This window comes from Anomalospiza imberbis, chromosome 4, assembly GCF_031753505.1.
Source record: "Anomalospiza imberbis isolate Cuckoo-Finch-1a 21T00152 chromosome 4, ASM3175350v1, whole genome shotgun sequence".
NCBI classification, from domain to species: domain Eukaryota; kingdom Metazoa; phylum Chordata; class Aves; order Passeriformes; family Viduidae; genus Anomalospiza; species Anomalospiza imberbis.
The window spans coordinates 21,772,768-21,783,609 of NC_089684.1; the positions used below are offsets into that span (position 1 = coordinate 21,772,768).

Here is a 10,842-nt window from a genome sequence, read left to right on the forward strand (position 1 = left end):
AGGGCAGGAGACGACTGGTTTACCTGCTTAGTGTGGTTGTGAAATCATAAGGTAGCACTATGGGCAGCTAATGTAATAAAGTGAAGTTTACCAATGACTTTGAAAGTATTCAGTGAAATCAATTTGCTGCAGATTCTTTAGGAAATTTTTAAAAATTAATGTTCTGAAACCTGTGAGTGAAAATGCTCAGTCCTTTTTTTTTTTTTTTTTATCCTTTTAACCTACAGATATCGATGATGTCAAGAAGCACAAACCGGGTTATCTTGAGGCTACAGTTGACTGGTTCCAATTATATAAAGTTCCTGATGGTAAACCAGAAAATCACTTTGCTTTTAATGGAGAATTTAAAAACAAGGTGAAGAGAATGCAAAATTAAAAATGTATCATTCTGTTATGTGGATGCTGTAATACATCCTAGAATTTTTGGAATTGTAAAGAAAGAGGCTTAATGAAATGAATTTTGATGGGAGGGACTTCAGTGTACAATCAATTAGGCTAGGATTAAATGTTTTCTGCCTTCCATTTTGTTCAGGGAAAATGCATAGGTCATTAAAGAAAGTCTGAAAAAAAATTTAGTCCTAATCCTGATGAGATTTACACATGCATCTCTGTGTTTGTAGGTGTTTTTCAAAGCATTTTCATTCTCTTTGTCAGAGTAATGAACAGATTGTCTTTTCAGGTGTTATTGTAGTCCTGATGGTAAAATTTTCTGACTTTTGTTTTTAGTGTATGCAGTTTAAGACAATGGGTTACAGATTTTTTCATATTTTGTCTTTGCTCAAGGAATACTTTTTTTCTGGTAAATCTCTGCCATTTGAAGGGTTTGGCTTGAAAAATTATTTTCTGTTTTTTTGTTCTTTTTTCTTTTTTCTTTTTTTTTTCCTTTAAAAAAAAGAGTGGCTTTTTAAACTACTTACAGTACGAATGACCAATGTTTGAAAGGAGATTGGACCAGGGAATAGACCTTGTTGGAGGAAATACCTAGATTTTTCCAGAGAAATTAGATGTGATTTGAATAAAATTGTTTTGCAGCTTGTGTATTGCACACTCTGTGTAGATTATTCTTGGCAAAGATTCACAGGTTTCTCCTGGATGATGTCCGTGTGTCAGCCAGTTTAGCCTTGCAGGGTGCTGTCAAAGTTACATAATGCCTTGTAACCAGCACAGGCAACTTTACGTGCTTTGTCTGGTTAACGAAATGCCCTGACTCCCCTCTGCACTAAAACTGCCTTTTAAATCAATCAGTTGTGGAGATGTAGTGCTTGATAACCTGAGCTCTCTCCTGTTCACCCAGGAACTGCTCTTAGAGGTGTTTCTGCACTGTGGAATGACAGTAGATCAGTGTATCCCTGTCAGGCCATTGGAGTTCAGCCTGGAGGCACTAAATGCCCTTAGATAGCTGGTTTGGAGCATTTGAATAATTCTCAAGCATTTCTAGAGACCCGGGATGTGGTGAGGCAACTGTGGCTGTGCTCCAGCAGCTCTGGTGAAGTTCACAGTGTTCCAGTGGCACTTTTCCAAGTCACTCCTTGTTAACAAATGTGAATGTTCAGTTGGCAGCTTTTTGCAAGTCTAGCAGTCATCATCTGGACACCGAGGGCTTATTGTACTTTAATTTTTGGAAGCTTTTTTATCCCCACCCCCAATATTTTTATTTCAAACAAGCAGAAACTGTTAAACAGCTGACATGTTATGTTCTTGCAAATGCTTAAGTATATGATTGGGCATTAATAAAGTAAATGCAAGTTATTTCTCTGCAGGGGAAACCTGAACTGTGACCTGAATCTGTAAGACTGGAGTCATAGCTCACACACTTGATCCCATTTAGAGCCTGGTACAATTTTCTACAGCAGTAGGGATCTCTGTAGCATCTAGTGCTGATTTCATTTCTTACACGTAGCATTTGTGTTTTGTGGCTGCAGACTGAGGGAAAGTCCTGAATGTGTTGCCAATATGTTGGATAAATAGTGAAGTTTATTTCTTTACATAAAAAGGGAAATTTAATGAGACCTCAAAGGAGATGCCTTAAAATAACATAGGAAATAGTATGTTTTAATAAACTAGTTCTGTGGCTTTTTTTCTGTTTAATAACATTTTAATTTACAAAACTTTCCTTGTTGTAAACTAGGATTTTGCTGTTGAAATTATTAAATCTACCCATGAACACTGGAAAGCTTTGCTTCATAAAAAAGTTGATGGAGGTACTATAAAGTGGTATGTATCCAGTCACATCTCTTGCTCTTCATATAGTACTATACTGGTGCTATTCAACAAGTTGCAGCTGTCCATGAACTTCTTAGACTTTTTTTTTTAATTTGAGATTACAGGAATATTAATGAGCTTGATAATTAATTGATAATAAAGCATGATTGACTAATTCCTCCTTGTATATTGATGGTTTACTGGCCAAGTGGCTCCAGAAATGTACTGATTACATAGATGTGACATTCATTACTTCAGCTTTTGAGAAATGGTCCCAGAGTGTTCAGAATTGTTTTGGGAGAATCTTGGGCTTCTTGTTACTGTTCATTCTGTTGCTTTGGGGAATTGAAGTTTGTGCAGTTTATTCTGTAGGATCTTAAAAACTCATCAAAGTAATTTTTGGTGGGAAAGGATACAGATTCATAGGGAAACATTTTTGCTAAGGATGTGGTCCCAGAGTTCCTCTGGAAATACTATGGGTATCTGCTGCTTTATGTAGCAGCAGAATTTTGGTCTGTTTTTCCTTCTTGTTGGATACTACAGGTGGGTTGCTGAAGTAACCTGCTGTTACTTCCATGATCTGCCTCCAAATCTGGCCATCCTGCAAGGCACAAGAGATGGGGTGTACTCAGATAATCTCTGCTAGCCATCTAGGTGTTCCTCAGCTCCCTCAGGAAGTGCCAATTTATTTCTGCTGACTTCTTGGGGGGATTTAGCTTCTTGACTGTTGTCCTCTGCACTGTACCCAAGCTAGCAGCCAGAAGCACTGTGTGTGAGCATTGCTTGCATTAATATAGAATAGACCGCCTAGACACCTTCTCAAACTCAAAGAAACAAAGAACACCCTTCCACACACCTGTTCCTTCCAGCATTACTTTGTGGCTTTCGCTTCCTCATCTCTTGCAGATACACATTTCTGAGCTCTATATGTGATGGTAGGTTTTTTCCATAAGTACTTAATTGTGTGTGACTCTTTTCCACTGATGGATAAAGCAGGTTTTTCATTTTAATTTTCAGCACAAATATTCTGGTGAGTGGCAGCCCATTCTGTTGCAGTGAAGAGGATGCCCGATCGATTGTGCAGTCAGTAAGGATATTTACTTTTTTTCACCCCTTTTTTTCTTTTAATGATTAATTGGAAAAGACTCTTCAGAACTCCAAAACTGAAATAAAGCAGCTAAATTGAAATGGTCTTTCCTTAAGCAAAAATTTAAGTCAAAGAAAGAGCAGAAAGGTTGTGGGGGAAGTATAGGCATTGTCATAGAAACCTTTCATTGCAGTGGTCCAATTGTGCTTTCTGGAAGGTTCATTACTGTTCTGCTGGAGTTCTTTTGTTTTTTCTCCTTCTGTGGTGCTGTTTCTTCTGATCCTGAATAGCAAGATGGACTGGTATTTGTATCTAGCCTGCTGTCTTCTCTGTCTCCCCTGTTGCCATGAGTTACCACCCAGTGTTAGAACTCATTGACGAGCTGACTGTAGTCCCTAATCACTAAACAGATCCTTTGTTTGTCTACTTGCATAATTAAATGCAATGCTGTAAGAGAGGGGATGCTTATTTGAATGTTTCTTAAAGAATACCTGTCATATTCTGAAAATTAACAAGCAAGTATTTACCTTCTCTGTGCTTTCAAATTTACAATAACTATCTGTCTTTAAAATGTAACTAAAACTTCAAGTCCAAATATATTTGAATTGTGACAAATGTGCAAAGGAATATTTCCTTTTGCCTTCTCTGCTCTTTGAGGCATGCAGGGTAAATAATTATTAAATGAATGGTATGTCTTACTTTGTTTCTCAATAACAAATCTTTTTTTTTCCTGTGGTTTTCAGGGAGGGGAGGAAATTAGTAAAATCAGTTCATAAAATAGATACCTTGTATCTAACTGCAATGCCTTTCTTATTTGAAAGCTTCCCTTCTTATCAAATAGTATGACTTCCTGTCTTTTTTTGTGCCTCACATTCATTTAAGTGATAGTGTTTTTGTGAAGTTGTTTCCAGATATTCCTTTCCAACATTCTGTTTCAGTTCAGTCTAAGTATTTTAATTACATATTTGTAGGGTGCTGCCTCTTGGTGCTTTCCTGACAGGGAAAATAGGCAATACTTTGTTATAAATATAGTTCCTACTGCATGCAGTTGCTGGTCTGAAATAATTAAAAAAGTAAAATGGCCTTGAAGTAGGAATCACAGACAGTTGAATTCTAAATATAAGCAGGGAGGTTGACTTGCACATTTTAAGCAGGTATCTTTTTGCCTAATACACTACACTGCATGCTTTGGTTGTCAGACATTCATCTCTTTCACACTGAAGTGAAAGTACGTGAGTGTTGGCTGCAGAATTTTAATGGCTGTGGTGATTTCAAATGAAAGCTGCCTGTGTTTGCAGAGGGTTTTGTTTGGGTTTTTGTTGGTTTGGTTTTTTTTTTTTTTAAATTTAAACTAAAAGCAGACACATTTTCTTCTAATTTATATCCATCTATTAGGTCCTGGATAAAAACAAAATAATGAGAGCTGAAGCAGGTCTTGTATGCAAGTACAGTAAGAAACATATTTCAGCTACTGTGAAATTTCTGAGCTATTTCTGCAGTGAGAGCTGGTTCCCTACAATTCTTTTTCCAGCATCAGATTTCAGTTGCAGCAGTTTTGAGCATTTTTAAGTGAGTGATTACTGCCTTAAATCAGATATATTGAGTTCTCAAAAAAAACCCAGAACAAAACAAAAATAACCAGAAAGACACCAAAAGCCAAGAGGCAACACTCACTACTGCTGTGGAAGAGTTTTTATGGTGAGCAAGAGAACTGTAACAGAACCAAATAGAAAACATTCAAATCCTTACCAAGTGTGCATTAATCAGAATTTCTTACAGATTTTGGCTGGGTGGTTCCCAAGGTAGTCCAGTTGTTCACAGAATTATTTGACCTTTTGTTACTTTACAGATGAGAAACTAGAATGGCTTGTCTGGGTTGGGGAATTTCCACTCCACTGAGGGAGTTTCTAGATGGTTGGCATGTGCACTGTCATCTGTACTGGGGGCAAACTAAGAATGATTCCACAGCAGGTGAATTGCCATGACCATCAATTCCAAAGAGATAGAATATAACCTGTGCATTTAAGAGCACATACTGAGCATTTGAACCAGCCAAAATTACACCAGACCCCTGCAACTACAAATCTTGATGGATTTTTAACACTACATAGTGAAAATTTCTGGTGTTCTCTAGCCTCTGAATTTGTTTCATCTGTGTCTTAGCTCCAGTGTCAGTTTATGTTGCACACTAACCCCAGGAGTCACAGAGCTTTGTAGATGAATGTGTTAGTGCTAAGATACACTGTTTATGTCAGGCTTTTAAGTGTTGCCATGTGTAAAACTGACCAGAACCACCAAGCCTTTGTTTAATATTAATCCTAAGAATTGCTTGCTCTGTGAAGAAGCTGCTGAGGACTTTGCAAGTTGGAAAATCTCCAAGACAATCTATATATAGTTAGTAGAGCAATGTTTCTCAGACTTATCACATAATTCTTTCTTATAATACTGGAAAATGAACTAGGAAAGCTTTGCTAGATTGTCTCTTCTGACAAAATGCAGAACAGTTTTTTACGGGGAAAAATATTTGACTTTTTCTGATACTTTAAAGAAATCTCCAATCAAATCTGAATCTGTGTATTTATTGATGTGTTTTGAATAATTCAGATCTAAGCAAGAAGTTTATTTACTGCCTTTCTCCCTACACACTTTCTGTGAGAACATTTCCATTTGGGATTTAGTAAAGGTAGAATTTTCTGTAGTGGCCAGTTGTGAAACAAGAGTTTGGTGGGGTTGTTAGTCTGGGGTTTGTTTTTTTTAATTAATTATTTTATTTGGTTTTTAAATGGTGTTCCAGATGTAAGTGTTGTGTAGTGAAGAGATTCTTGGTTCAGTGAGGTGAGATTTTGACCTGGTCATGGTGAGAAAGTACTGAGTCTTTATCTCAAGCTTTTTGAGCAGAAGTGGCAGGCACCTGCCTATAAATGGTGACCTCTGGATCTCCCTGCCTTATGAGATTAAGCTTGAGTTTTGCTGGAAAGAGAGGGGATATTCTGCTGATATGATCTGGGTTATGTTTGTCGTACTGGTACCTCCTTTCAGACCAGTCATATAACCTCCTCATGCAGGCAATTATCCTGGGTAAAGTGGGAAGAAGAATTCTGCTTCTTCCTTCCCTCCTCACATGCTTTGTCCTGCTCTTCAGTGTTTGGATTCCGTGCTTGCCCAGATTCAGGAAGGCTGTGTCACACCAGTGCAGCTCAGCCTGAGTGCTGCTGTGCTTAGGAAGGGCAGTGGAAAATTGTTACATCCTCATCATGAGGCAGGATGATTACAGATGTGTTAAAAGTGTCTTTAATTTTGTCCTTTAAGTTACAGGACAAGACAGGCTGTGCACTCCTGTGATTGAATAATTGCATATCCAGCTTTGAAATTCCAGACCTGAATTTTTAAAAAAATAGTCCCTTTCTACAGAACTGAATTATTCTGTCAAAATGGAATTCTAAAAGAGTATCATCACCCATTTATTATTAATTGTTTGCATGTATTTAATGTAAATTATGTGTGTGTATGTATTCACATGCATACTTGACAGTGAAACACATAAAAATGCCTTCCTAGTTGTTATACTCTTTAGATGTAAACAACAAATCCTGTTATTCTCAAAGGTGATACAGTAATCAAAAATCCCCATTGCATTAGGTAAGATACTAATCTATCACTAATTATTCATGTGCTTGTTTTGTCATTTATGAGCAACAAAGACATTTGTACAGTGGGGGTGAGAAATCTGTAAGGTAGAATATTGTCCTGTGGGGGCAACAGAAAATTCTGGTTTAGTTAATATCTCTTGACTTGAGCATTAAAATACCTTTGAAGTTGGGTGCTATCTGTGAAACCTTAAGTAAGTACTGAGATGTTGGTTTGGGGTTTTTTTCCTGTCTTTTTTTTTTCTCTTTTTTTAGGCACCAGCGTTTATGAATGGAGATCCTGTTTCCCCAGAAGGTACTTTTTTTCTCAGATGTCATATGACTTCTTTTAATTGCTGGCTTTAAAAATTGACATGAAAACTGTTTTGTTGCAAAAAGGCAGTTTTGTATATATGAAAATTATAATAGTTATATCCTGTCATATGGTATTGCCTGTCTCCTTCTAAATAGAACATGAATAGAAATTCATGAATGCTTTGTGGGAGAAGATTACTTTTGAGTGAAAGTGTAGTCCACATAAAAAGATAAGAAGACAAAATTTTTCTCTTACTGATCATGCAAGGCAAATGCATGACATGTATTCTTTTTAAAGAAGATAGGTTGCTTTGCCTTAGTTTTTATCCATTCCTCACAGTAGTTAACTAATCAAATAAACAGCTCCTTGTCCTAAAATTGACATTTGCATACCTACTTTTCAAGTGTAAGTTCTAAAGACAAAATTTTATCCTTTCACTGTTATGACTGTTTTTCATGTTAACAGAACATGTGTTTTTCTTTAAGAAATAAGAATGCATCCTACATTTTCAGTTTTAACTACTTTTAAAAAGACTTTTCTACTGGCAGGAGCTATAGAGAGGACATATGTGCTTTTTGAGATGGAGGGAGTTACAGAAGTACTAAGTTAAACTTAGTCATGAGCCAAGTGCCAAATTGTTTGAGAAGCAACATCTGTGTAGCCCATGTCATGGGAAAGCAAGTTGCATTCCATTTGCCTTTATATGGCATGCCAATAAATAGCATTTATTTACCAAAGTATTAGATCTCAGACCTCTGACAGAAAACTGAACATCATCTGCCTGATCTGTGATGTTTTCCAGGAATGGTCACAACAGTGTTACAACTTGTTGCAGGATTGGTATAGCCTAACAGTTAAAATGAACAGATATTATTCTGAGGCCATGCTTTTCACAGGGTGGAGAACAGAGCTAACACAGCTAATACTGCTAACATAGCAGTATTGTTATGAGAGGGAAGGTAGCTCAAAGGGCAGAATGTTGTTTTTTCAAGTGTTTGTGTATATCTGGTTGTATGAAGCTAATGTCACTCTTGTATTTTTTTTTTGTTTGTTTGTTTTAGTTGATTCCTGGTACTTTTTTCCCAAGTGATCATCAAGGTCCTCTGAAGGTGCATCTTCAAATCCTAAAAATCATCCCTTTCTTTGAAGATGGACGAAAGCATAGATTGTCGGATTCCTGTTGAAACAACTTTTCAACTTGTGTAAACCTTCTCTAATGTAAATAAACTCTGCCATTATAAAATGAATGTTTTCTTCCTATGTCTGTGTAGGGTGGAGCAGAGGGAAGAGGAGTGGTTTGCTTGCTTGTTTGTTTCTGAATCTGAGAACTGCAGAACTGCTCTTATCCACTCATGAAGTGTACCAAATGAGATGAGAGATGAGTTGTCTTCAACCCTTTTCTCCAGATTTTGGAATAATTGAGCCACTGGGTGCATTGGGTGTTAATTTCTGTCTGAGGGCTTTTCTGGCCACCCTGACTATAATCCGTTTGAAGTTGACAGTAATCTTTATGTAAGAGGCTTAGGAGTTTGCCATGTTCTTTGATAGGTGACTGTTTCCTGAGTTGCATTCACTTTTGTGCCCAGTTGTATCTGCAGGCTTCATAGAGTTAGGAACAGAGCATGCTTGCTTTAAAAAAAAATACAACATTCCTCCAAAGATTAATTCAACTAGGAAGAACTAATGCCATAACAATTGAAGTAAGGATGCACGTGTGCTCTCTGTTCTACATCCTGTTTTGATAACTTGTGTGCTTCATCACAAAGGAAGGATTTTCCTTATGGAAAGCTTCCATTTTTAGAACTGTGTATGCTTTTGATAATTATTTGTTCAATGAGACAAGATTAATAAAATGTACAGAACTGAGCTTTGTGCTTTCATGGTAGAAATCTCTGCCATTTTTTCCTACTGCAGGATTATGTCTGGCCTATCTGTACCACAGTGGTCATTAAAGACAAAAAAAGGCAGCTATTAAGGAGAAAGAGAGGAAATGGTAATATAGACAGACAGCTTTATCCAGCTTGTTACTGAGACCAAAGGTGAGCATTGTCTGCTTTGTCCGATGACGGAAACAGAATGTTAGCGCTGCTGTCATAGGGTGGAAATGGAAGACAAAGAACTGTAAAAGTTAGGCTGTGGCTTGCCAGAAAGGATTAACTTTTCCTTACAAAGAATAAGTTTTTAGTAAGAAAGGTTTCACCTCTGGGAATGCCTCTTTGATTTTAGGATAAAATTTCCCTTCTTTAGTCTCCTCTAGTGTATTGTTTAGTGTACAAGCACTAGTCACTTTGGAGATCTCTGTCTGGGCCTCAGCACTTAAGAGGAAATTAATTTATTCCATCTGCATAGAGTTTTGCATTGTTTTATATACAGGGTTTAGGTGTGATAGGAGAAATGCAACATAAACCTCAGATATTAGGGACTACTTTCAGTTTTTGTAGTCAAGAGACATGTTGCATCCAACGTACACTTCCAGCACTGATTTCTCATGCTTTATTTTATACTTAAGAATTCTAAGTACATGCAGCAGTGTACCCCCAGGTTTTCTTAAACAGAGTAAATGTTTCTCGAGTGCCTTGTGTTGACATGCAGCCTCGCAGGATGAGATTCCTCTGGTTAGAGTGAGCTTTTGTAGCTCACAGAACAGCTGCTGTATTTTCCCATATGGTAGTACACCTAGGAGGCTTGCTGTTTTGTGAAGTGCTTAAGGACAGCTGAATATTGAAGGGCACTGTGTAAATCAAATCATTTTCCCACTACGAAATCACTGCCGTCCTTTTTCTTAGCTTTTTTTTTTTAGACGTAGAGTGAAAAGTTGTACCCATGTGAAGACTGAATGTTGATTACAAATGCACCTGTGCTGGACTGTCAGATAAGCCATAAGTTACTTCATTTTTATTTCATGTAAATTTTAGCAGTATTCATTAATTTCTAAGTATATTTCTGGAATGTTGTTATGAATCTCAGAAGCAAAAGTAAATTTCTAAATCAGATAAGGCCTTGTGCAGGGAAGTAACAAATAGTACTTGGGAAAACTGAAGTGATCAGAGATGCCTAATATTACCATAAATTTTAAAATGTTTAAGTATTTCTTTCATATTGAGTATATAAACAAATGACTGTCATGGTGAAAGTAGTTTGAAGGAAAGTGTTCATGTTCATTCTTTGAAGATTTTTCCCAGGTGGGATATAAAGATGTGCTGTTACACGTAGCCTTGCTGCGAGAATGCACTGGATGCCACTGAAAATTTTCAGAAATTAAGCATAATGAAGGAGCTGTAGAGAGACAGGACAGAGAAATTAGAATATATTTTTCAGGTCCTAGGAAAAAAAGTCTGAAATAAGCAATTTTTTTAAATTTTTGTTTTTTTCACAGGCTAGGTCTTCTGTTTGTGTTTATTTGCATATATTGTTTTATTTAAAATTGGTTTTATTTTAGCAGGAAGTTAAGTGTAGCAGTGTCCACTTTTCAATAGTTTTATGAAAGGAACTTTTTTTATATCTGATACTAATATCTCCAGGAAATGAGGACATGGAGAGAAACATCACTTTTTTTTCTCCAGGAAATAAATCCATCCTAACTGTATTTTTCTCTGGGTTGAATATATAAT

General features: G+C 36.8%; 1 protein-coding gene across 1 annotated transcript in view; it reads left to right on the forward strand.

Moving 5' to 3' along the window:
* Positions 1–8,474, forward strand: part of PPA2 (inorganic pyrophosphatase 2) — a 34,078-nt gene extending 25,604 nt beyond the window's left edge. Inside the window, exons 8-12 of the mRNA XM_068187472.1 lie at positions 228–355; positions 2,129–2,214; positions 3,220–3,289; positions 7,192–7,231; positions 8,293–8,474. Of these exons, the coding sequence (XP_068043573.1) occupies positions 228–355; positions 2,129–2,214; positions 3,220–3,289; positions 7,192–7,231; positions 8,293–8,321 (353 nt within the window). The 3' untranslated portion in view covers positions 8,322–8,474. The remainder of the gene's footprint in view (positions 1–227; positions 356–2,128; positions 2,215–3,219; positions 3,290–7,191; positions 7,232–8,292) is intronic.
* The last annotated feature ends 2,368 nt before the right edge of the window (positions 8,475–10,842 follow it).